The sequence below is a fragment of the Myotis daubentonii genome, chromosome 2 (assembly GCF_963259705.1).
Source record: "Myotis daubentonii chromosome 2, mMyoDau2.1, whole genome shotgun sequence".
NCBI lineage: Eukaryota > Metazoa > Chordata > Mammalia > Chiroptera > Vespertilionidae > Myotis > Myotis daubentonii.
The window spans coordinates 107,932,327-107,960,312 of record NC_081841.1 but is presented as its reverse complement, the minus strand read 5'-3'; the positions used below and the strand labels follow the sequence as shown (position 1 = coordinate 107,960,312).

Here is a 27,986-nt window from a genome sequence, read left to right as displayed (position 1 = left end):
GAGGGGTAGTAAATTATATGTAGCAAATTATTTTCCAGTAAATAAGTATAAAACACTCTACCTTATTGACATGTGAATATATTTTACAAAAACCAAAATAATATAATTACTGCCTCATAACTTGCCAAAATGCCATTAAGAAAATGTTATGAAATTAGTCAAACTGGTAATACTGTGATTTTCAGAAATCTAATTTCATTCTTGCTGACTACAAAATTGTAATCTTCAAACAGACTTTATTTTTATAGTAACAATATTTTTATTTAATTTAAATAGGAATTGCCTGAAAATCCATGGGGGAAATTATCTGTGCATCTCTATTTTGATGGAATGTTACTTTCTTATTTTATGGCACACCATAAATACTGTACTTTTGAACATTCTGAGGAGATATTAAAAGAAGTAAGTATACTATTTTTCTATAAAAATCTAAATTATAGAAAAATTCTGGTTAAAATGTTGTATATTGTCTTACACCGTAAGTCTTTAATATGGTTCTACATGTCTGATATGTTGAGAGAATAGAGAATCTGTAAAATTTTTATTGAGAAAGCAATATACTATATCATGCTTTATATTGTCCTACAAAAGACTAATTGCATTAAGATTCATTTAATGTTTCTGTACCTTCAGACCTAGTGAGAAGCCCATATGTTATGTTAGCCAATGTTGTTTAAATAAGAGATGTAAGTAATAAAATCTTAATAGAATTCACTGCTAGAAGAGGACTCTCTCCCAGATAAAATATTTTTCCTTTTATTTGGCATTATAACATTTCCCCCATTTTCCTGAATACAGGAAACTCAAAGCCAGATTTTAAGGTTAGCTTCAATAAGTAGCCCAGTCCAAAAAAGAATCCAAAAATATGAAGATAGTGTAAGGAGCCTCTGGGACAACTTCAAGTGTACCAACATCCAAATTATGGGGGTGCCAGAAGAAGAGAAAGCAAGATACTGAAAACCTATTTGAAGAAATAATGACAGAAAACTTCCCCTACCTGGTGAAAGAAATAAACTTACAAGTCCAGGAAGCGCAGAGAACCCCAAACAAAAGGAATCCAAAGAGGACCACACCAAGACACATCATAATTAAAATGCCAAGAGCAAAAGACAAAGAGAGAATCTTAAAAGCAGCAAGAGAAAGACACTCAGTTACCTACAAGGGAGTACCCATAAGATCGTCAGCTGATTTCTCAACAGAAACTATGCAGGCCAGAAGGGAGTGGCAAGAAATATTCAAAGTGATGAATACCAAGAACCTACAACCAAGATTACTTTATCCAGCAAAGCTATCATTCAGAATTGAAGGTCAGATAAAGAGCTTCACAGATAAGGAAAAATTAAAGGGGTTCATCACCACCAAACCAGTATTATATGAAATGCTGAAAGGTATCTTTTAAGAAGAGGAAGAAGAAGAAAAAGGTAAAGATACAAATTATGAACAACAAATACACAGCTATCAACAAGAGAATCTAAAAATCAAGTGAATAAATAATCTGATGAACAGAATAAACTGGTGAATATAATAGAAACAGGGGCATAGAAAGGGAGTGGACTGACTATTCTCGGGGCGGGGGAAGGAGTGTGGGGGGTGCGGGAAGAGACTGGACAAAAATTGTGCACCTATGGATGAGACGCGGGGTGGGGGGTTAAGGGCAGAGGGTGGAGTGGGAACCGGGTGGAAGGGAGCTATGGGGGGAAAAAGAGGAACAACTCTCATAATCTGAACAATAAAGATTTAATTAAAAAAAAAAAGCCCAGTCCAACTGCTTACTGCTTCTGTTTTTTAATATTTTAAAAGCTATAACTAACCTGTACTAGATAAGTACTTTCTAAAAATAGGGTATTCATCATAAATAATATTTTATATGGCAAGATATTTTTTTTCTAGACTTATAGTTCACTTAAGGTTAGTTTTCTGAATATTTATTTTAGTGATAGAAGAAAGCCAAATATTATGTGTTCAGTTTAATATAGAAGACTATTACTTCTCTCAAATGGAAACTGTGATATTACTTAACTTTGTACATGTAATTCTTACCTCTGGCCTTTTTCTTTTAAGGAGGTGGGTGTGTGCATGCACGTTATGCATCCCGTGTATTTGTATAAAAGGTGTTTTACCTGTTAAACAGGTTTTAGAAAGATTATTTAGTCTCTTTCAGTATTACTCTTCAGTGCTATCATTTAAAAGGAAAGGTAATAGCTCCCACTCTCTTACAATAAACTAAATACAGTTGACATATTTTATATGTTAGCATAATTTTGAGGGTTTTTACTGTTGCAGTATTCAGATTACTCCAAACATTACATTTTCCCATAGTTAACCTGAAATAATGAAATGAATGCCAACAAGGGCAAACATCCAGTTTTTATGGAGATGAAATATGAAAGTGCCTAAAAATGATGTTACATAGTTAAAGATGGTTTTTATTCATTAATAATATTGTATTTCAGAAACCAACAGATTACAGTAAAAAGTATGAGGATGAAAGATGGGAAATAAGGTTTGAGGTAAGTTTCAATCCAAATATTCTGGAAACTTTGGATACTTTATCAGTATAAAGGATTTGATACAAAATCAGGAAGTAAGCATTTTCTTTTATATCAGCTTCATTGAGGCATAATTTACATACCATAAATTTGAACTTTTTAAAGTGTACAATTCAATGGGTTTTTAGTATGTTCAGAGAGCTGCATTCACAGAGTCCAATCATCATTACTATTAATTCCACACTTCATCACCTGAAAAAGAAACCTCACCAACAGCAGTCACTTCCCATTCTCCCCTTCCCCAGTCAGTCTCCTGGAGACCATGAATGTCCTGTCTCTGGATTTGCCTATACTGGACATTTCTCATAAATGGAATCACACAATACAAAGCCCTTTGTGATTGGCTTCTTTCTTTCTGCATAATGTTTTCAAGCTTCACTTCATGTTGAAGTATGTGTCCTTTTTATGTCTGAATAATATTTCATTGTATGGATAAACCACATTTTGTTTACCCATTAATCTGTTGATGGACACTAGGGTTATTTCTACCTTTTTGCAATTGTGAGTAAAACTACGGTGAACATTTGTGTACAAGATTTTTGGTGGACATCTGTTTTCACTTCTCCTGGGTATGAACGTAGGAGTGGAATTACTAAGACATCTGGTGACTTTGTTTACCATTTTAAGGAACTCTATGAGACTGTTTTCTTAAGGGACTGTACCATTTTCTTTTTGTACTGGGAACATATAAGAGTTCATTTTTCCATATCCTTACCAACACTTGCTACCTGACTTTTTTCCTAGCTATCTTGGGATAGGTGTGAAGTATGGTATCTCATTGTGGTTTTCATTTGCATTTACCTGATGATCAATGATGGTGAGCATTTTTTCATGTGCTCTTTGGACAAATTTGTATATTTCTTTTAAGATCCTCGGCTTAGGATTTTATGCCAAAACCAAAGGCAGCAAAAACAAAATTAAACAACTGGGACTATGTCAAACTAAAAAGCATCTGCACAGCAAAAGAAATAATCAAAAATGAAAAAGCAGTCTACTGAATGGAAGAAAATGTTCACAGATCATATATTTGCCAAGGCGCTAATATTCAAAATATATAAAGAAGTTAGGGAGAAACCAAGATGGCGGCATAGGTAAATACCGAAATTGCTGCCTCCCACAACAACTTCAAAAATACAACGAAAAGACAAAATGGACATCATCCAGAACCACAGGAAGGCTGGCTGAGTGGAAATTCTACAACTAGAAGGAAAGAGAAAAGCACATTGAGAGTCAGGAGCTGCAGAAGTAAAGTGCAGAGGTATAGAGGCTCGAGTGCGTGCGCACACGCGGAAAGGGGCTGGTACCTGAGGACGCAGCTGTCTTTTTGAATTGGGAGGGAGTCACAAGCCCCCCGACTGCTCTGAACTCCAGTTCCGGGAAGTCTCTGGGGACCCAGGACTCATACGGGGAGAAACTGGACTGTCTGGCAGCAGGCAGAACTCGGAACTTGAGGGCGGCTTTCCCTCAGAGGTGCTTGCAGCAATTACCGGGACACTGAGACGCGCGGCCCCTTAGGGCAGGGCTGAGAATCCGCCATAGCTACTTGCTCCGCCCTTAGATTCCCTGAGACCCCGCCCCACCCAGGCTTCGGCAGAGGCTTTTGCATATGAATGCCCTGGCCCTTTGCAACCTGAAAATTACCTAACAAACTGCAGCTGGGCCAGACAGACCCAGAACTTCCAAGAGAAGGCCCAAGGCCCCACAGAAGCTTGCATTGCTTCACAGCTGGGCCTCATCTGGGCACCTCCAAACTCCAAAAAAGGAAGGGGAATCTGCAGTTCTCTTCATAGCTCCTGCTGGGTAACCTCAGGAAGAGGCTAAATTAGCACCTCCTTAGATCCAAGAGCCAGTGTACCCAGTGGTCAGAGTGGGACCATCCAGATTACAACTCCTCAGATCCATAAGGGACACACTCAGGGGGCAGACTCAGCACCAAAGCCCCACTGAAGCAAGTCTTGCCCCAGAAGGGTGTCTTCAGCACAGAAGTTCTCCCACTGCAGACACAGCTGATTCTCACTGCCAATTGGCCTGGAGGTCAATTCCTCCCAGTGATCCTACAACAATCAAGGAATAACTACAACAAGACTGTGCACAAAGCCCACAAGGGGGTGCACCAAGAGTGTCCACCTCAGGTAACTGGGGAGGGTGAGCCACTGGGCCCTACAGGACACCTAGCACACAAAACTGCTCTACCAACACAGGGAAGCATAAAAAATGCGGAGACAAAGAAACAGGTCACAAATGACAGAAATGGAGGAAAGCAAACTACTGGATATAGAGTTCAAGACCACGTTTATAAGATTTTTCAAGAATTTTATGGAAACCGCTGATAAATTTAGTGAGACCCTGGAGGATATGAAAAAAGACCAACTAGAAATTAAGCATACACTGACTGAAATAAAGAATAATATACAGAGATCCAACAGCAGACAAGAGGATCCCAAGAATCAAGTCAAAGATTTGAAATACGAAGAAACAAAAAATACCCAACCGAAAAAGAAAAAAGAATCCAAAAATATGAAGATAGTGTAAGGAGCCTCTGGGACAACTTCAAGTGTACCAACTCCAGAATGATAGGGGTACCAGAAGAAGAGAGAGGGCAAGATATTGAAAACCTATTTGAAGAAATAATGACAGAAAACTTCCCCTACCTGGTGAAAGAAATAGACTTACAAGTCCAGGAAGCGCAGAGAACCCCAAACAAAAGGAATCCAAAGAGGACCACACCAAGACACATCATAATTAAAATGCCAAGAGCAAAAGACAAAGAGAGAATCTTAAAAGCAGCAAGAGAAAGACACTCAGTTTCCTACAAGGGAATACCCATACGACTGTCAGCTGATTTCTCAACAGAAACCATGCAGGCCAGAAGGGAGTGGCAAGAAATATTCAAAGTGATGAACAGCAAGAACCTACAACCAAGATTACTTTATCCAGCAAAGGTATCATTCAGAACTGAAGGTCAGATAAAGAGCTTTACAGATAAGAAAAAGCTAAAGGAGTTCATCACCACCAAACCAGCATTATATGAAATGCTGAAAGGTATTCTTTAAGAAAAGGAAGAAGAAAAAGGAACTCTTACCATTTACCACAGCATGGATGGAACTGGAGAGCATTATGCTAAGTGAAATAAGCCAGTTAGAGAAGGATAAACACCACATGATCTCACTCATTTGTGGAATATAATGAACAACATAAACTGATGAACAAGGACTGATCCAGAGACGGAGAGGCATTGATTGAACTGTCAGGCCTAGGAGGAAGGTAGGGGAGGGTGGGGGTAAGGGGGAGAGATCAACCAAAGGACTTATGTGCAAGCATATAGGCCTAACCAATGGACACGGACAAAGGGGGGGTGAGGGCATGAGTGAGGGGGCGGGGGAGAGGGGGTAGGTGGTAACGTGGGGATAAGGACACATATGTAATATCTTAATAATATATATATATAGAAGTTAGACAACTCAATAGCAAAAAAAAAATGGGCAGCCCTGACCAGTGTTGCTCAGTGATAAGGGCATCGGCCCAGGCACCGGAGGGTCGTTGGTTTGATTCCTGGTCAAGGGCACGTACTGGCATTGCAGGTTCGATCCCAGACCTGGTCTGGGCATGTGTGGGAGGCAGCCAATCAATGTGTTTTTCTCACATGGATGCTTTTCTCTTCTTTCCCTCTCCCTTCCTCCCACTCTTTTAAAAAGCAATGAAAAAAATATCTTCCGGTGAGGATTAATAACCAAACAAGAAAATAATGGGCAGAGGATCTCAATAGACATTTTTCAAAAAAAGACATACAAATGGTCAACAGGTATATGAAAATATCCTCAACATCACTAATGATAAGGGAAATGCAAATCAAAACCCTAATGAGATATCACCTCGCACTTTTTAGAATGGATGTTACCGAAAAGAGACAAGTGTTGGTAAGGATGCGGAAAAAAAGGAAACCCTTTTGTACTGTTGATAGGACTGCAAATAGGTGCAGCCACTATGGACAACAGTATGGAGGTTCCTCAAAACATTAAAAATACAACTACCTGATGATCCAGCAATCCCCTCTGGGTATATATCTAAAGGAAACAAAATCACTATCTTGAAAAGATAACTGCACCCCTACATTCACTGCAATATTATTTATAATAGCCAAGACATGGAAACAGCCTGATTATCCATTGATAGATGATTGGATAAATAAAATGTGATATATCTATGTCTATAAGTACATAAATATACACACACACTATGGAGTATTATTCAGACATAAAAAAGGAAACCCTGCCATTTGTGACAACATGGATAGACCTTGAAGTCATTATACTATGAAATAAGTCAGAAAAAGACAAATGCCATTTGATCTCACTTATATGAGGAATCTAAAGAAGCTGAGCTCATAGATACAGTGAAAAGATTAGTGGTTGCCAGAGGTGGGGTGGGGGTGGGGGGCGCTAAAGGTGGGGAAAATTGGTGAAGATGGTCAGAAGGTACAAACTTCAGTTATAAGATAATTAAGTCCTGGGGATGTAATGCACAGCATAGTGACTATAGTTAACTAGGGGCCCAGTGCACGAAATTCGTGCACTGGGTGGGGGGGGGGGAGTGTCCCTCAGCCCAGCCTGCCCCCTCTCACATACTGGGAGCCCTCAGGCGTTGACCCCCATCACCCTCCAATCACAGGATCGGCCCCTTGCCCAGGCCTGACGCCTCCGCCAGAGGTGTCAGGCTTAGACAGGGGACCCCCATCTCCCCCCGGTTAACTGGCTCTGGCCCCTGCCCAGGCCTGAGGCCTCTGGCCCAGGAATCATGCCTGGGCAGGGGACCCCCATCTCCCTCTGATCGCTTGCCCCACCCCCCGCCCAAGCCTGACGCCTCTGACCCAGGCTTCAGGCCTGGGCAAGGGGACCATCATATCCCCCCAATCCCCGGCTCCACCCCCCACCCAGGCCTGATGCCTCAGCCAGAGGAGTTGACCCTCATCACCCTCCGATCACCAATCACCGGACCGGCCCCTTGACCAGGCCTGAGGCCTCTGGCAGAGGTGTCAGGCCTGGGCAGGGGACCCCCAGCTCCCCTCGGTTGCAGGCTCCGCCCCTGCCCAGGCCTAACGCCTCTGGCCTAGGCGTCCGGCCCTGGCAGCGGAGACCCGCAGCTGCAGCGGCCCCGCGATCATGGGCTTCGCTTTAGGCCCAGGCAAGGGACCCCTAGCTCCTGGGACTGCCAGCTTCGACCGTGCCCAGCTCCCATCGCTGGCTCCTCCCCTACTTCCTGCTATCACTGGCCAGGGCAGAAAAGGCACCTGATTCTCCGATCATGGCTGGGGGGCAGGGCAAAGGCGGCCCCAGGGCCGCCTTTGCCCTGCCCCCCAGCTCTTAGCTCCCCCCTGGGTTTCCGATCACTGTCAGTGGCAGGGGGCTTCTTCCTGCTTTCCCTTTCGCCTCCCTGCATTGTGCCTACGTATGCAAATTAACCGCCATCTTGTTGGCAGTTAACTGCCAATCTTAGCTGGCAGTTAACTGCCAATCTTAGTTGGCAGTTAATTTGCATATAGCCCTGATTAGCCAATGAAAAGGGTAGCTCGTACGCCAATTACCATTTTTCTCTTTTATTAGTGTTGATAATGCTATATTGTATATTTGATAGTTACTAAGGGAATAAATCTTAAATTTTCTCATCAGAAGAAAAACAGGTTTTCTAACTATGTGAGGCAATTAACTAGACTTATTGTGGTGATCATTTTATAGTGTGTACCTATATGAAATCATTATGTTGTTCACGTTGAACTAATACAAGTTTATATATCAGTTATATCTTGTGCCACACCAGCACGGCCAAGGGTAAACCTGAGGGAGGGCAGTGAAGGATTTAGAAAAAACAGACAAAGAGAATATAGCTGGGGCTGGGTGGATCTTCCATTCCTGGATGAGGATAGAGAAAGATCCCTCCTGTAAGCTGAGGCTTTATTTTATAGTCAGAGACAAAAAAGGTTGTGGTCAACATAGTTACAATGTTCTTGTAAGTTTCACTTGTTTTGGCAGCACTTGCTGCACCTCCCACAGCCCGTCAGCTACCCAGGAAAGATCTAGGGAGGGTCATAAGGTCAAGCTTAATTATGCTAAAAGGGCTGTGCCCTCCAAGCTGGGACTTGTTTGTGGCTCTGCCACAGGTCAATACGAGGCTTAACCCTATAGCCCAGTGGTTCTCAACCTTCCTAATGCCACGACCCTTTAATACAGTTCCTCATGTTGTGGTGACCCCCAACCATAAAATTATTTTCGTTGCTACTTCATAACTGTAATTTTGCTACTGTTATGAATTGTAATGTAAATATCTGATATGCAGGATGTATTTTCATTGTTACAAATTGAACATAGTTAAAGCATAGTGATTAATCACAAAAACAATATGTAATTATATAGGTGTTTTCCGGTGGTCTTAGGCGACCCCTGTGGAAGGTCGTTCGACCCCCAAAGGGGTCGTGACCCACAGGTTGAGAACCGCTGCTATAGCCGCTCCCTACAATATCTCAGTAAAACTGGGGGGAAATAGAAAGTAAAAATAAGGAAAAATGGAAAAAAGATGTTCTCTGCCCCTTTTTAGCCAGTTTTTAGCTAGTGACCTCTGGTTTACCCACCCTATAATATCCTGTTTTTATTATTGTAAGAGTTCTTTATATATTCTGTATACAAGTCCTTGATCAGATTTGCAAATATTTTCTCCCATTCTGTGGGAGAAATTTTCACTTTCTGGGTGGTATTCTTGGAAGCACCTGAGTTTTTAATTGTAATGAGTCCAATTTATATGGTTTTTATTTTGTCACTTGAGCTTTTTGGTGAGGGAAGTAAGAGTTATAAGTAAAAGTTTTCTCATTTATAAGTAGAACTTCATTCCTATTATAAAAATATCATAAGCTTATTGTAAAGTGATTTGTAATCAGTCAGTAAATTTAACAGTGGGGAAGTCACTTTTTGCTTAACTCTACTGATTCAGATATGTTTTATTTTGCCACTAGTTTAGAAATATTAAATACTAATAAATTAATCTACAAATTTGAATGTGATGATTTTAGTTCTTATGCTAATTACTATATGAAAAAAACTTTCTAAAAGAAAAACTTTCCACATTTTTATATTTGTAACTTTCTATTATTCCTTATGCTTGTATAGAGCTTAAAAAAGAGCACTAATTTTTATGATATTAACAAATCATTTTGGATTTCCTATATTACTTTAGTTTTTATTATAAAATTAGAGGCCTGGTACATGAAATTTGTGCATGGGGGGGGGGTGGTCCCTCAGCCTGGCCTGCACCCTCTCCAATCCAAGACTCCTCAGGGGATGTCCGACTGCCGGTTTAGGCCCAATCCCTGTTGGACATCCCTCTCACAACCGGCAGTCAGACATCCCTCTCACAATCCGGGACCACTGGCTCCTAACCACCTCTGCCTGCCTGCCTAATTGTCCCCTAACTGCTCCCCTGACAGCCTGATCACCCCCTAACTGCTCCTCTGCTGGCCTGCTCACCCCCCTAACTGCTCCCCTGCCAGCCTGATTGCCCCTAACCACCTCTGCCTCAGTCCCCACCACCATGGCTTTGTCCGGAAGATGTCTGGTCTAATTAGCATATTACTCTCTTATTGGTATGGATACATACTTATTCTAAAAATAAATGCTATGTTAATTTGAAAAGGAAAGAAGTCCAAACACCCCAGTCATACTAGACAGTGGTATTACTGTTAACTATTTGTTAACCATCTTTCCAGAACATTTTGTATGTGCAAATATGTATACATAAATAAACATTCATGTAGTGTTTTTTCATACAAAATTTTTTAAATTGAGGGGGCAAGAGAATTCTAAAGATCTTTCATTTATTCATCACATTTTGGTCCTGCTATCTGATGAAACCATTTTGTGGTTTGCATGTATCAGAGAGCTTGCTTTCTGCCAATTGTGTAAGTTACATTGTCCTGAATTTTGATAGTGTAATGGATTTCTGATTAGTCGTTCTGAATTTGAATTTATTTGTGGTGTTTAGGAATTGCTTTTGTCTGAAACAGAGAACCCTATTTTACCACCATATTTGCCTTCATCTCTGCCTCCCCCAGAAGAACTCTATGCTGTTCAAGTGAAGCACGTGGTCTCACCTAATGAGGTATGTAATTTAATTTACATGATTAGTTGTTGGTTAAAAACATAACATGCAATCTTGGTCTTAAACTCTAGGATTGTTCATGTTTCCATCTTACTGACTTTAAATAAATGAAACTTGGTGACCTCTAGTTTGCCCATCCTGTAATGTCCTGTTCAGACATTTGTTTACATTTAATAAGGCAAGTATTTCTTAAGCACTGGCTTGTTTTCCCAGTGTTGCCATAGTTATATTTATATCAGGTATTTAGATTTTTAAACTGGACCTGTTTCCACCTATGAAATCTTAGACATCTCACTCCCCTGTCCTCTTCATTACATGAAGTCTAGACACTTTTCACACTGCTTTGTATTTTTCCATACCAGTGATCACCTTCTAATGCCCTCTCCACTTTCTTACTTTTCCATACTAGAATGTCACTCCACAAAGACAGGGATTTTTGTCTGTTTTGGTCACCGGTGTGTCCCCCAAACCTAGAATACTGCATGATAAATAGTAGGCACTCAATAAATATGAAAACGTCCTTGGCCAACAAAAAAGCAAGCAATGACAGTGCAGTAGTGCAGAGTCCCTTCAGCCAGTTTACACAGTAAACCTTTCCTTCAATGGCAAGGAAAGGATTTGCTCTATAGTTTATTCAGAGAGCATAGGGATGTACAATTACTCTTGGTTTTAATAATTTTTTTGGTATTATTTATTGCTGCATAACAGATAACCCCAAATTTAGGAGCTTAAAACAACACACAGGAGAGTCAGGAATCAGGAGCATCTTAATTCAGTACTAGCTCAGGATCTCTCAAGGTCACAAGATGTTGGGATTAGGGAGGGTGTTGCAGGATTCATTCAAAAAAACTCACATGATGCTGCCTGGGGGACTCAGTACCTTGCCCTGTGGGCCTCTCCCTTGGCCTACGTGGCTGAAAGCCTCCCTGAGAGAGCAGTCAAGGACAGCACCATCAAGACAGAGGTCTCATGTCTTCTATAATCTGATCTTGGAAGTCACATACCCTCTGTCATGTCCTTTTGGTCACAAAGTTCAGCTCTGGTATGATGTGGGAGAGGAACTTTGCAAGGGATCACTGGGGCCACCTTTGGAGATTATCTGCTGCAGTGATTTCATCTGTAGAAATGAATACTAAAAGAAGTTTTCTCCTTCCCTTCTCCCCACTTAGGTGTACATTTGCCTTGATTCTGTAGAAAATTGTAATCTCTGTAACCAGCATAGTGACACAGATGACAGTGGAGTCAGCTGGGAATCTGAGTCTGAGAGCCTCAATGAAGCTCTGCGGAGGTTCAATACTAATGTGGAGACCTTCCCACCTCTGACAGACTTCAGAACAGGTAGCCCACACTTTCTGAGTACAATGGGATTCTTAGTTTTGTTTGAATGGGCTGGTGAGGTTGGTGATTTCTAATGTTACCACACTCCCTGTATGTGCTGATCTCTGAATCAAGATGCTGTAGATGACCTTCCCCATTTTCTAAGTGACCTAAGAGGTTAATACTCCCTCGGGCACTTTCATTTTCCAGAACTTGAGCTCATTGGAATTGCACGAAGATGTTTTGTCTAAGCTTAAGGTTTTGCCACTAGCTCAAATTGTGAGAGTTGTTATTCAGACCCAAATGGCAGTCATTTTCATTGCAAGCCACCTAAACTGGTGATTTTAGAGTGGGGGCCTGGGAGCTCAGATTGTGTCCTGTCCTCTCAGAATATGTCAAACCCTGCTCTCTCTTTTAAAAAAACAAACAAAAAAAAACATTTTTGTTAATTTCAGAGAGAGGAAGGGAAAGGGAGAGAGATAGAAACATCAATGATGAGAATCACTGATCGGCTGCCTCCTGCACGTCCTCCACTGGGGATCAAGCCCGCAATCCAGGCATGTGCCCTGATGGGGAATCGAACTGTGACCTCCTGGTTCATAGGTCGACGTTCAACCACTGAGCCATGCCAGCTGGCTCTGCTCTCTTTTTTTCTTTTTAACTTATCTTACCCGTATTCATTAAGTATATGTGATTCTCCTGTGAAGAACAGTACACTGCTTGCTTGTGCCAACAGTTCCTGAGTGCTGTGTGGCATCTCTGCATTTCTGTCCGTATGCGATATAGAGTTGTACTCACTCTGGGTGTTTTGTACATACAGAGGATATGCTAAAGCAAAGGAAGACATCTGCCTGATGTACCTGCGTTTACTCAATGAGATTTTCATCAGTTGTGACTCATATTTGGCTGATAAACAGCCCTTGGGATTCCCTCTGCCTGCAATGTTCTTCCCCAGAACATTCCCCAGAATGTGAATTAGGTCTCTGCCTAACTCACCCTCTATTGCAAGTCTTTCCTGACTGCCTGTATTAGTGGCACTGCCCACCACCTTCCCTGCCCCATTATACTCCATGCCTTCTACTCTCTTTTGTTAAATAGGGCCTCCTAGTACTGCAGTGACCAGCAATTAGGGCACCTTGCACAAATATCTGTGGAATGAAAGAGTAAATTCATTATGATTTTTTTTTCTTGTTGTAAACTCAGATTTAAAGTCTGGAAGAAACAGTTCTTCCTCATTGTGTTTTTGTCTCAAGGGAAGTCACACAATCTGTGTGATGTGATGATTCATGGAGCTGTACACATGTTTGTACATTCTTCTGTAGGCCCTTTATTCTTTACTAGAGGCCTGGTGCACAAAAATTTGTGCACTCCAGGGGAAGGGTGGGTCCCTCAGCCCAGCATGTGCCCTCTCGCAGTCTGGGACCCCTTGGGAGATAATAACCTGCTGGCTTAGGCCTGCTCCCGGGTGGCAGAGGGCAGGCCCAATCCCTAGGTGCAGCCCCTGGTTGGGCTCAGAGCAGGGCCGATTGGGGAGTTGGGGCGCCACCCCCTGTCATGCACAGAGCAGGGCGGATCGGGAGGTTGCAGTGCCACCCTCAGTCACGCTCAGGGTAGGGCCTATTGGGGGGTTGGGGCACCGCCCCCTGTCACACTCAAGGCAGGGTCAATGGGGAGGTTACGGCGCCACCCCCTATCACCCACAGAGCAGGGCCAATCTGGGGGTTGGGGCGCTGCCCCCTGTCACTCACAGAGCAGAGCCCATCAGGGGGGTTGGGGCTCCTTACCCTGTCATGCACAGAGCAGGGTCAATCAGGGGGTTTGGGAGCTCCCCCCTGTCACTCACAGAGCAGGGCCCATCAGGGGGTTGAGGCGCCACACCCTGTCACACACAGAGCCACAGGGCGATCAGGGGGTTGGGGAGCTCCCCATATCAGGCACAGAGCAGGGATGATCAGGAGTTTGGGGTACATTCCCCTGTCACGAACAGAGCAGGGCGGATAGGGAGGTTGTGGCCCCGCCCCCTGTCACACACAAAGCCGCAGGGCGATCAGGGGGTTTGGGCGCTGCCCCGTCACGCTGATCCCGGTGCCGGGAGGCCTCTCAGCTCCGCTGATCCCGGTGCTGGGAGGCATATTACCCTTTTACTATATAGGATAGAGGCCTAGTGCATGGGTGGGGCTGGCTGGTTTGCCCTGAAGGGTGTCCTGGATCAGGGTGGGGGTCCCCACTGGGGTGCCTGGCCAGCCTGGGTGAGGGGATGATGGCTGTTTGCAGCTGGTCACACACCCTTCAGGGTGGGGGTCCCCACTGGGGTGCCTGGCTAGCCTGGGTGAGGGGATGATGGCTGTTTGCAGCTGGTCACACACCCTTCAGGGTGGGGGTCCCCACTGAGGTGCCTGGCCAGTCTGGGTGAGGGGCTGAGGGCTGACGATCCCAACTGCTCCTTTTTTTCTTTTTTTTTATTCTGGGCCAGCTTTAGCTCTGGCTCCAGCTCTGAGGCCTCTGCTGCTGAAAGCAGGTATCTGGTTTGTTTAGGTTCTATAATCGAAACAATGTATAACTCCAGCTCTGAGATCCTGGCTCACTGAAAGCAGGTTTCTGGGGTTTTGTTTAGCTTCTATATTTGTTACAATGTTTCAAACTGCAGGCTCAGAGGCCGGCAAGGCAGGCGGGGAACATTGGTTTCCTCCCTCACTGAAGCAAGCAAGCCTCATGTTAGTTTCAAGCTGCCTGGCTGCCGGCTGCCATCTTGGCTGGCAGTTAATTTGCATATCACCCTGATTAGCCAATGGGAAGGGTAGCGGTCATATGCTAATTACCATGTTTCTCTTTTATTAGATAGGATTATGCACATATACCAGTTGATTTATAAGCAAGTGCCTATTAAAAATGTACATTTAAGTAAGGAATTTATGTTGAAGGAGTTGCTTTATAGATTTAAAATAGGACAACTAAGTAGGGTTTTTTCAGTGATTTTTGAGAAGTAACTTTAACAATGTTTATGAAGCTGAAAATGGTAATGGTTGGAAGGGACTGTTGACCAAGATTCAGTCAGTTGTTTACTTTACAGACAGCTCTATAGATGAGATTCTTACTGTTCTATTGCTAACCTCTATATATTCAAATTATTTACAATTCTGATAAAAAAAATTTTAAAAACCTCAACATTAGAGGCATTTAAATACCACCTGGCCCCAACTACTTCCCTTTGTGGAAATTTTGTGGAAGATCTATTTATATAAAAACCCTGGGTGTAACATCACAACCAAGGCTCGACCAACCAGAAGGAAGTCAGTCCTGCAGGGGTCGTCTTGGAAACGGCTACACCCTCCCGGAGCTGTTTCCTGTGAGGGCGGCGAGGTTTCAGGCAGGAACCCGCCCTTGGAGCGTAGACACACTGAGTCCTGGGTCCTTTTAGCCACAGCTGCGCCCTCCCCAAGCTGTTTCCAGTAAGGGCGAGGTTTGAGGCAAGGAACCGGCTTTCGGAACGTGGACTCCCTGAATCCTGGGTCGCGTTGCCAACGGCTGTGCCCTCCCTGAGCTGTTTCCCGGGAGGGTGAGGTTCGAGGCAGGAACTGGCCCTCGGAGCATGGAGGCACATCTTTATAAAGTTTTAGTACGTTATATTAGAGGCCGTGGTAGTACTGTTTTACCCACAGCGTCTACAGGAATTGCTGCAAATTTACTTCTCGGTGGAAGCACCTTTCATTCCCAATATAAATTACCCATTCCATTAAATGAAACTTCAATTTCTAGACTCGATATAAACAGTGAAGTTGCTAAAACTATTAAAAAGGCCCAACTTCTCATTATTGATGAATGCACTATGGCATCCAGTCATGCTATAAATGCCATAGACAGATTACTAAGAGAAATTTGAATGTTGTATTTGGTGGGAAAGTTCTTCTTGGAGGGGATTTTCAACAATGTCTCAGTATTGTACCTCATGCTATGCGACCAGCCATTGTACAAACGAGTTTAAAGTACTGCAGTGTTTGGGGATGTTTCAGAAAGTTGTCTCTTACAACAAATATGAGATCAGAGGATTCTGCTTATAGTGAATGTTTAGTAAAACTTGGAGATGGCAAACTTGATAGCAGTTTTCATTTCAGAATGGATATTTTTGAAATCCCCTGTGAAATGATTTGTAATGGATCTATTATTGAAGCTACCTTTGGAAATACTATATTTATAGATAATATTAAAAATATAGCCAAACTTGCAATTCTTTGTCCAAAAAATGAGCATATTCAAAAAGTAAATGAAGAAATTTTGGATATACTTGATGGAGATTTTCACACATATTTGAATGATGATTCCATTGATTCCACAGATGATGCTGAAAAGGAAAATTTTCCCATAAAATTTCTTAATAGTATTACTCCTTTGGGAATGCCATGTCATAAATTAAAATTGAAAGTGGGTGCAATCATCATGCTATTGAGAAATCTTAGAAGTAAATGGGGTCTTTGTAATGGTACCAGATTTATTATCAAAAGATTACAACCTAACATTATCGAAACTGAAGTATTAACAGGGTCTGCAGAGGGAGTGGTTGTTCTGATTCCAAGAATTGATTGGCCCCATCTGACACTGGCCTCCCATTTAAATTGATTCAACAACAGTTTCCCATGATGCCAGCATTTGTGATGACTGTTAATAAATCACAAGGACAAACTCTAGACAGAGTAGGCATATTCCTACCTCAACCCGTTTTTGCACATGGTCAGTTATATGTTGCTTTCTCTCGAGTTCAAAGAGCATGTGACATTAAAGTTAAAGTTCTAAATACTTCAGCACAAGGGAAATTAATCAAGCACTCTGAAAGTGTTTTCACTCTTAATGTGGTATACAGGGAGATATTAGAATAACTTTAATCACTTTATCAGTCATTGTTTGCATCACTGTTTTTATATCCTGTTTTTGTTGTTTTTATATCATGTTTTTGTTGTTTTCATATCATGTTTTTGTTGTTTTCATATCATGTTTTTGTTGTTTTTATACCATGCCTCTGTTGTTATATCTTTTTGTTACTATTTATTAATTTATATATTATTTTCATATACATTTTACTAATTTCCTTTCATCTCTCACACTTCTATTATAGAGAAAGGGCAAATAGCAATATTAAAATATTTCCGCTAATTAATTCCCTTTTAATGTGCACGAATTTTGTGCACTGGGCTACTAGTAATATGATAAAGAAAGGGAGGGCTGGAAGTAGAGCAAGATAGGTACCCAGTGTATTCTGTCTGCTGTGAAGCACATACTATTATAGTCATTGTTCCTCAACTTTACTCAGGCCTGGCATGCATTAGCACATTTTTTACTGAGCAAAGGTTTATACCAGGTACATGGTGGGAATGTGTGAGAACTAGTGGGGAAGCAGAGAAGGAACATGTAAACAAATCCACTGTGAGAAGAACAGCTCATATTAAAGCTGTGGCCTGATGCTATTGGGTCAGAGAAACCATGCTAGAAGTTGGCTTTATGAAGTCATGTTGGAGTGATTTTTTAAAGAACAGATGTTTATCATAAAAAGAAGTGCATAATTCTGAAGCTATGAGAGAAAGGTTTAGAAACATGGAGTTTAGGAGATTAAAAATGTCGACAGAGTAAGTGGATGCGGCACGGACACGCTCCCAGGCACTAACTGGAATTATAACTAAACTACAGAAAAACTTCCTGAAAAAATCAACAGAAGACTTGCTGGAGAGAACCCTGATACCTGCATACCGAAAGTGGAGACCGCATAGAGACTGGTAGGAGGGGCAGAGGCATGAAAGGGCTGGCCAGGCACCCACAGACAGCAACTGAAGTTCCAAAGAAATATCTCAGTGGTGGGGGGTTGCCACTGAGAACTCTGGGATCTAATACCCAAGCTGGGCCCCCCAACAGAGAGCACCAGAACCCACATAACATCTGGCTGTGAAAAGCAGTGGAGTTGCTGTCCGCCAGGGAGCAACAGCTGGAAATTCAGGCATTGTCTTAAAGGGCCAATGCACAAAATTCCCTGTAGAGACACCGACCTTTGTGCTCTGGGGAGGGCAGAATGGACTGGAGCTGTATGAGCAGAAGCCAGGATGGGGACTCAGGGGTTAGAGCTCAGAAGGCAGACACCCCCAGTTTTCTGTGCTGAGTCATTCCCTCATGCAACAGAGGGCATCTTTCCCACATGTACATTTGCCTCACCTGGGAGGGGGCGAAGACAGTTGATCCACCTTATTGGAAAACACCTTGCCCTAAGGCCACTTAGACTAAAAATAACAATTAGCCTCCAGGCAGAAGGAACTGCCCCACCCTGTTGAAACAAAACTATCACCACACCTGAAGATAATTGCCTGGGGCAATTCAAGTCAGAATCCTATCAGTCTGTAGACAGAAGGGGTCTCCTGAGGCTGTGAGTCTTTGCCTGATACAGTTAGTCAGAAACAGCATTTGATGCTGTTCTGCACTGGAGATTGAGAGGCGTAGAGGAACTACTTAATACATAGTCACAAACCCAAACAGACAGCCAAAATAAGAAGACAAAGAAACAAACTCCAAATGAAAGAGCAAGAGAATTCTCCAGAAGAAGAGATAAGTGAAGCAGAGATAAGAAATTTATCTGAAACAGAGTTCAAAGTAATGATGGTAAAGATGCTCAACAGCATGAGAAAATATATAGTAACTATGAAAAAAGAACAGAAAAAAGAATGACGTCGCACAAATAAAGAACACATTGGAAGGAACCCACAGCAGATTAACAGAATTTGAAAATCAGTGAATTAGAAGACAGGGTTGAAAAAAATCACTCAATCAGAGAACCAAAAAATAAAACACACACACACACACACACAAATTTTAAAAAAGGAGGACAGCTTAAGGCAGCTGTGGAACATCATGAAACATAACAATTTTTGAATAGCAGGTGTGCCAGAGAGGCAGAAAGGGAGGAAGGGATAGAGAACGTGTTTGAAGAAATAATAGCAGAAAATTTCCCTAACCTGATAAAGGAAAAAGGTACACAAGTTCAGGAAGCACAGAGAATCCCATGGACCAAAGAGGTCCATGCCCAGACATATCATAATTAAATGCCAAAATTTCAGGACAAAGAGAGAATCTTAAAGGCAGCAAGAGAAAAGCAAACTGTTACCTACAAAGAACCTTCCATAAGGCTGACACCTGATTTCTCATCCGAAACTCTACAGGCCCAAAGGGAATGGCATGAAGTATTCAAGGTAATGGAAAGCAAGGATCTGAAACCAAGATTACTATATCCAGCAAGGCTATCATTCAAAATAGACAGTCAAATAAAGAGCTCACCAGACAAAAAAAAAAAAAAAAAAAAAGGCTAAAGGAGTACACCACCAAGCCAGCATTACAAGAAATGCTAAAGGGACTGCTGTAATGAGAAGAAGAAATAGAAAAACCTAGGCATTAAGAATTAAAATGGCAATAAATAAGTATGTCTCAATAATAACCCTAAATGTAAATGGATTAAGTGCTCCAAAAGGCATAGGGTAGCTGAATGGATTAAAAAAAATAATAAACTATATGGTGTCTACAAGAGACCCACCTGAGAACAAAAGACACACACAGGATGAGTGTGAAGGGATGGAAAAAAATCTTTCCATGAAAAAGAAAAAAAAGCTTGGAGTAGCAATACTCATATCCGACAAAATAGACTAAAAAATGAAGGCCATCACAAGAGAAAACAAAGGTCACTACATAATACTAAAGGGATGGAGCCAACAAGAGGATATAATCCTGGTAAACATATATGCACCCAATATAGGAGCACCTAACTATATAAAAAATACTTCTAGAGGACTTTAAGGGAGAGATTGACAACAATACAGTCATAGTAGGGGACTTTAACACCTCTCTGACTTCCCTGGATAGATCTTCCAGACAAAAAATTAATGAGGAAACAGTGACTCTAAGGGACATACTGGATCACATGGATTTGACATTTATAGAACATTTCACCCCAAAGCAGCAGAATATACATTCTTCTCAAGTGCACATGGATTATTCACAAAGATACACCACATGTTAGGACACAAAAGAAGTCTCCAAGTTCAAGAAGATTGAAATCATACCAAGAATCTTCTCAGATCACAATGGAATGAAATTAGAAATCAACTACAGTAAAAATGCCCCCAAACACTCAAACACGTGGAAACTAAATAGCATGTTATTAAACAATGAATGGGTTACCAACAAGGTTAAGAAATAAATTGAAAACTTCCTGTAAATAAATGAAAATGAACACACAACAACCCAAAACCTATGGGACACAGCAAAAGCAGTCCTGAGCAAGAAGTTCATAGCACTACAGGCATACCTCAAAAATAAGCTATTTTTGGAGGGGGAAAAAAAGGCAATGTAATACTCTTTTTAATACTTTAAGCAATAAAACAAAAATTTTTTTAAAAAAGCTATTTAACCCTACAATTTAAAGAACTAGAAAGAGAACAATAAGAAAATCCCAGAGTAAGTAGAAAGAAGGATATAATAAAGATTAGAGCAGAAATAAATAGGATAGAGACTGAAAAATCAATGAAACCAAGAGCTGGTTCTTTGAAAGGATAAACAAAATTGATGAACTGTTAGCCAGACTCATCAAGAAACAAAGAGAGATGACCCAAATAAAATCAGAAACAAAAGTGGAGAAGTAGCCACTGACATCACAGGAATCCAAAGAATTACAAGAAAATACTATGAACAGCTATATGCCAACAAGCTGGACAATGTGGATGAAATGGACAATTTCCTAGAAAAATATAATCTTACTAAACTGAATCAGGAGGAATCAGAAAACCGGAATAGGCTAATAACAATTGATGAAATTGAAGCAGTAATCAAAAAAACTCCTAGCAAACAAAAGCCCAGGTCTGGACAGCTTCACAGGGGAGTTTTAACAAACATTCAAAGAACTAACACCTATACTCCTCATATTATTTCAAAAAATCCAAGAGGAAGGAACACTTCCAAGCTCTTTTTATGAGGCCAGCATTATCCTAATTCCAAAACCAGATAAACACTACAAAGAAAGAGAACTACAGGCCAGTATCCCTGATGAACATAGATGCTAAAAATCATCAACAAAATATTAGCAAATCAGATCCAGCAATATATTAAGAGGATCATACACGTTGACCAAGTGGGATTTATTCCAGGGATGCAAGGCTGGTACAATATTAGTAAATCAATAAATGTGATACGCCACATCAAACTGAAAGATAAAAATCACATGATCACATCAATAGATGCAGAAAAAGCATTCAACAAAATCCAACACCCATTGTTTATAAAAACTCTCAGCAAAGTGGGAATAGAGGGATAATACCTCAACATGATAAAGGCCATATATGACAAACCTACAGCAAACATCATACTCAATGGGCAAAAATTAAAAGCATTTCCCCTACAATCAGGAACAAGACAGGGATGTCCGTGTTCACCATTCTTATTAAACACAGTATTGGAAGTCCTAGCCACAGCGATCAGACAAGAAGAAGAAATAAAAGGCATCCAAATTGGGAAGGAGGAAGTAAGAACACTCTAAAGACTTCACCAAAAAACTAGATTTAGTAAATGAATTTGGCAATGTAGCAGAATACAAAATCAACACCCAAAAATCGATGGCTTTTTTTATACACCAATAATGAATTCTCAGAAAAAGAAACTAAACAAACAATCCCATTTACCATTGCACACACAAAAAAAATTAAGATACTTAGGAATAAACTTAACCTAGAAGGCAAAAGACCTGTACTTGGAAAACTACAAGATGTTGTAACAAGATATAGAAGAAGATATAAAAAAGTGGAAGATTATACTGTTTTCATGGATTATTATAATCAACATCATTAAAATGTCCACATTACCCAATGCAATCTACAGATTCAATGTAATCCCTATTAAAATACCAACAGCATATTTCACAGAGCTAGAACAAGTACTCCAAAAATTTATATGGAATCAAAAAAGTCCCCAAATAGCTGCAGCAGTTTTGAGAAAGAAAAACAAAGTTGGAGGAATCACAATACCAGATTTCAAGTTATACTACAAAGCCACCGTAATCAAAACAGGCTGGTACTGGCACAAGAACAGGTATATAGGTCAGTGGAACAAAACGGAGAACTCCGAAACCGACCCATGCCATTACACTCAATATTGACAAAGGAGGCAAGAGCATACAATGGAGTCAAGAGAGTCTCTACAATAAATGGTGTTGGGACAATTGGACAGATACATGCAAAAAAAAAAAAAATGAAACTAGACCACCAACTTACACCATATACAAGAATAAACTCAAAATGGATAAAGGACTTCAATATGTTTACAGATACATCTCCTAAGACAAAGGAAACCAAGGAGAAAATAAATGGACTACATCAAAATAAAAAGCTTCTGCACAGCAAAAGAAACCATCAACAAAATGAAAAGGAAGCCCATTGTATGGGAGAACATATTTGGTAATGATACATCTGATAAAGGGTTAATATCCAAAATATATAAGGAACTCATACAACTTAACAGAAGGAAGACAATCCAATTAAAAATGGGCAAAAGACCTAAATAGACACTTCTCCAAAGAGGACAGATGGCCAAGAGACATATGAAAAAAATGCTTAAAGTCACTGATCATCAGAGAGATGCAAATTAAAACAACAATGAGGTACCACCTCACACCTGTCAGAATGGCTACCATCAATAAATCAACAAATGACAAGTGCTGGCGAGGATATGGAGAAAAGGGAACCCTAGTACACTGCGGTGGGAATGCAGACTGGTACAATCATTAAGGAAAACAGTATGGAGTTTCCTCAAAAAATTAAATATGGAACTGCCACTTCTAGGACTAAATCCTAAGAAACTAGAAATACCAATCAAAGAATGTATGCACCCCTATGTTTGTAGCACAATTTACAATAGCTAAGATTGGAAACAGCCCAAGTGCCCATCAGTAGATGAGTGGATTAAAAAGTTGTGGTGTGACAGAGAACCAAGATGGCGGCGTAGGGTACAGACCTGTGCGTGCTGCATCCCACAACAACATTGAGAATACCAACTATAGGACAAAACAGCTATCGTTCAGAACCATGGGAAAGCTGGCCCAGTGGAAGTTCTACAACTGGAAGGAAAGAAAGAAGAACATTGAGACTGAGTAGGATATGCAGAGGTGCCAAGAGCGGAGGTACGGAGTTGCGCGCCAGGCGGGCTGCAACTGGATGCGCCGTTTTTTTCAATCGAAAGGGGTTACAAACTCTCGAATCCAATGAGCGTGTTTGGGGCAGGATTCTGAGGTCCCAGACCCCTACGGGGAGAGGCGGGATGGCCTTGCAGTGGGTCGGAAAGCGAGTGGTTTTCTCGTGGAGCTGCTCGCCGGCACTCGGGGACATGGAGATGCGGAGTCGCGTAGAGGCAAGGAGCCTCGGAGATGCCATTGCTGTTTGCTCCGCCCCGGTGATTCCCTGAGACCTCACCCTACCCAATTTACATCCCCCCCCAAGCTGTGCAAGAGGCACAAAAGGAAACACCAGCGCTTTTACAGCATAACCCAACAAACTGCAGATTTCAACTCCTCACATCCATAAGGGACACACTCAAGAAGCGGGTTTTTTTTCAATCGGAAGAGGTTACAAACTCTCGAATCCACTGAGCTTGTTTGGGGTGGGATTCTGAGGTCCCAGACCCCTACAGGGAGAGGCGGGACGGCCTTGCAGTGGGTTGGAAAGCGAGGGCAGCTTTCTCGCGGAGCTGCTTGCCAGCACTCGGGGACGCAGAGATGCGGAGTTGCGGAGAGGCGAGGAGTCGTGGAGACGCCATTGCTGTTTGCTCTGCCCTGGTGATTCCCTGAGACCCCACCCTACTCAATTTACATCACCGCTCAAGCTGTGCCAGTGGCACAAAAGGAACCACATGCGCTTTTGCAGCTTAACCCAACAAACTGCAGATTTCAACTCCTTGCACCCATAAGGGACACACCCAAGAAGCAGAATCAGGTTCGGAGGAAGCCGGAACCAGACCCGGCTGGGCCGGCAACATGGAACTGCTGTACCAGCAAACGCACAAACAGATCCACCAGATCCAGTCTCACATGGGACACCGGGAGATGGCAGACAAGCAGTCTGTGCACTTAGTAGAAAGCAAAATCCAAGCAAGCATATCAGAAATTCAGCCCCCAAGAACACCTGGAGATTTTGTCCAGCAAGGTGATGCCCAACAAAAGACAGAATGCCAAACTTCGTGCTGCTGAGACAGCCCCCGTGAGGCTGAGATGGCCCCCATGAGGCTGAGCCGGCCCCCGTGAGGCTGAGATGGCCCCCGTGAGGCTGAGACGGCCCCCGTGAGGCTGAGATGGCCCCAGTGAGGTTGAGATGGCCCCGGTGAGGCTGCGATGGCCCCAGTGAGTTTGAAACGGCCTCGGTGAGGTTGAAACAGCCCCCGTGAGGCTGAGCCGGCCCCCGTGAGGCTGAGCTGAGCCGCCTCCCGGGAGGCTGAGATGGCCCCCGTGAGGCTGAGATGGCCCCCGTGAGGCTGAGACGGCCCCCGTGAGGCTGAGATGGCCCCCGTGAGGCTGAGACGGCCCCCGTGAGGCTGAGATGGCCCCCGTGAGGCTGAGACGGCCCCCGTGAGGCTGAGATGGCCCCGGTGAGGTTGAGATGGCCCCGGTGAGGCTGCGATGGCCCCAGTGAGTTTGAAACGGCCTCGGTGAGGTTGAAACAGCCCCCGTGAGGCTGAGCCGGCCCCCGTGAGGCTGAGCTGAGCCGCCTCCCGGGAGGCTGAGATGGCCCCCGTGAGGCTGAGATGGCCCCTGTGAGGCTGGGACGGCCCCTGTGAGGCTGAGACGGCCCTTGGGAAGCCGAGAAAAATACCACATGATCTCACTCATTTATGGATAATAAAGACCATTATAAACTGATGAACAAAAATAGATACAAAGGCAGAGCAGCATTGAACAGACTGTCAAACTACAGTGGGAAGCCTGGGGAGGGTTGGGGGGGTAAGAGATCAACCAAAGGACTTGTATGCATGCATATAAGAATAACCAATGGACACAAGAAACTGGGGGGTAGAGGAGGCTGGGGAATGTCAAGGGGGGGGGGGAAGGAGACATGTGTAATACTCTTTGTAATACTTTAAGAAATAAAACAAAATTAAATATAAAAAATAATAAAAAAATAAAAACCACTCAACTGCTGCCAAAAAAAAAGCCACTTCATTCTAAAAAAAAAAACAAAACAAAAAAAAAAAAAAAAAAAAAACCTGTGGTGCATTTTTATCATGGAATATTATGCAGCTGTAAAAAAGAAGAATCTCTTACTCTTTGAGACAGCATGGAGGGACCTGGAGAGTATGATGCTAAGTGAAATAGTCAGAGAAAGACAAGTATCACATGATCTCACTCATATGTGGAATCTAAGTAACAAAGTTAACTGATGAACAGAGTGGATCCAGAGACATGGAAGCATGGAACAGTGTGTGGAATCTCAGAGGGAAGGTGGAGGAGGGTGGGTGGGTGGAAGGTAATTCACCAAAGACCTTGTATGCATATATGCATAACACATGAACACAGGCAATAGGGTGCTGAAGGCCTGGGGAGGGGGCAGGCTGGAGGGGGTCAATGGGGGAAAAAGGGGGACATGTAATACTTGTAACAATAAAGAATTATTTTTTTTTTTTTTTTAAAAAGGCCTATCCCTGGCCAGGTGGTTCCTTTGGTTGTAGCATTGTCCCATACACCAAAAGGTTTCAGGTTCCATTCCCAGTCAGTGCACATACCTAGGTTGTGGGTTTTATAGAGAAGTTGGTAGAGGCACAAATTTGAAAGCAGGAATAGCAGAAACTGTTTTATTATCCTTTGCAGAAAATGATGGTCCAAATGAAACAGGATTTGGGGAATATAGAGGTGGGGACTGTGGAAAGGTGACATAAGCCCTGGGCAACAGCAGGACTAGGAACCATAAGCATGGGAGAATGCCTTTCTTCAAAGTTTATAAAGTCTAAACAGAAAAGAGCACAAGCCAACATACAGCTAATTGTTGAGTGTTTAATTCTGAATAATGGATATACGGTGATTGCATTTTCTTAGTACTTTACTGTGTTTTGAAAAAAAAATTGACAAAATAAAGGGCAATGTGATTTTTCCCTTGTTCTGTCTTTCCAGAAATGCCTTGCCTTGCGGAATATGATGATGGCTTATGGTATAGAGCAAAGATTGTTTCCATTAAAGAATTTAATCCTCTAGCCATCCTGGTTCAATTTGTGGATTACGGATCAACTGAAAAGCTGACGATAAACAGGTTTTAAAAAGTCAACTTATTTGAATTAGGATTCTTAGTTTCCTTTTTTTTCTTTTATTATTTTTGTTTTGTTTTAAATAATTATTGGGAAGATTTTGCCTCTTAAAGAAAATACCTTAAAGCTGTTCAGATACTGGGATTTTTTTTAATGTAAGTTTTTTTTGTTGTTGTTGCGGTAAAACAAACTTATCATTTTAGCCATTTTAAAGTATACAATTAATTGTCATTAAGTACATTCACAGTGTTGTGCCACCATTACCACCATCCACTTCTCAGGACTTTTTCATAAATCCCAAACAAAATCTGTAGCCATTAAACAGTAACATTCCATTCCCATTCCCACAGCTCCTGCTATCGTATATTCTACCTCATACAAGTCTAATCATACGATATTTGTTTTTTAGTATCTTAGTTTACTTAGAGTAATGTTTTCAGAGTTCATCCAATTATTGCATGTATCAGAATTTCATTATTTTTGTGGATAACATACCATTGTATGTATATACCACATTTTGTTCATTTCATCTGTTGGATACTTGGTTGTTTTCATCTATTGGCTGTTGTGAATAATGCTGCACTGAACATTACAAGTAGCTGTTGGAGTTCCTGTTTTCAGTTATATAAATTGCTGGGCCATACAGTAATTCTGTTTGACTTTTTGATAAAATGATACAGCTGCCAAACTTCCATAACTGCTGTATCATTTTAAATTCCCACTAGAAATATATAAGGGTTCCAATTTCTCCACATCCTAACCATTCCCTGTTTTCTGGGGGGTTTGTTGTTGTTTGTAATATCTTTTAAAATTGTGGTAAAATACAGGTGTCACAAAATTTGCCATCTTAACCAATTTTAAATGTATACTTAAGTAGTGTTAATCATACTTACATTGTGCAACCAATCTCCAGAAATGTTTTCATTTTGCAAAACTGAAACTCTGTACCCATTAAATAGAAATTCCCATCCCCCTTTACCCAGCCTCTGGCAACCACCATTCTCCTGTCTGTATGAATTTGACTATTGTAGATATCTAATATAAGTATTGATTTTTGTGACTAGCATATTTCACTGAGTATAATGTTCTCAGGGTTCATCTAAGTTGAAGCATGTGTCAGAATTTTGTTCCTTTTCAATGCTAAATTGTATGTATAATACTACATTGTATGTATCCATTCATCCATCAGTGGTACTTAGGTTGATTCTACCTTTTGGTTATTGTGAATAATGCTGCTATAGGTGTACAGATAACTTTTAGAACTCTGCTTTCAGTTCTTTGGGATATGTACCCAGAAGTGCAATTGCTGGGTCATATGCTCATTCTATTTTTAGTATTTGGAGAAACCACCAAACTGTTTTCTGTAACAGCTGTATCATTTAAAATTCCCACTGAGTGTCCCAAGGGTTCCAGTTTCTCTTCACATCCTCCCCAACACTTTTTTGTGTGATAGTTAGTGGTCATCCTAATGGGTGTGAGGTGGTATGGCATTAGTGGCTTTCATTTGCACTTCCCTAATGATTAGTGATGCTGAGAATCTTTTCATGTGTGTTGGCCATTTATATATCTTCATTGAAGAAATGTCTATTTTTTAATATATGTTTACTCTCATTCTTTCTGTAAGTTGCCTTTTCACTGTTGTGCCCTTTGCAGGTTTTTTGGTTTTTTGGGTTTTTTTTGTTAATC

The 27,986-nt window shown here is 41.7% G+C and overlaps 1 protein-coding gene across 2 annotated transcripts in view; it reads left to right on the top strand.

Moving 5' to 3' along the window:
• Positions 1 to 27,986, top strand: part of RNF17 (ring finger protein 17) — a 157,168-nt gene that overhangs the window by 126,765 nt on the left and 2,417 nt on the right. For both annotated transcript variants that reach the window (XM_059684174.1, XM_059684175.1), the window contains exons 29-33: positions 277 to 402; positions 2,454 to 2,510; positions 10,575 to 10,691; positions 11,861 to 12,029; positions 26,170 to 26,305. In XM_059684174.1, coding sequence (XP_059540157.1) covers positions 277 to 402; positions 2,454 to 2,510; positions 10,575 to 10,691; positions 11,861 to 12,029; positions 26,170 to 26,305 — 605 coding nt within the window. The remainder of the gene's footprint in view (positions 1 to 276; positions 403 to 2,453; positions 2,511 to 10,574; positions 10,692 to 11,860; positions 12,030 to 26,169; positions 26,306 to 27,986) is intronic.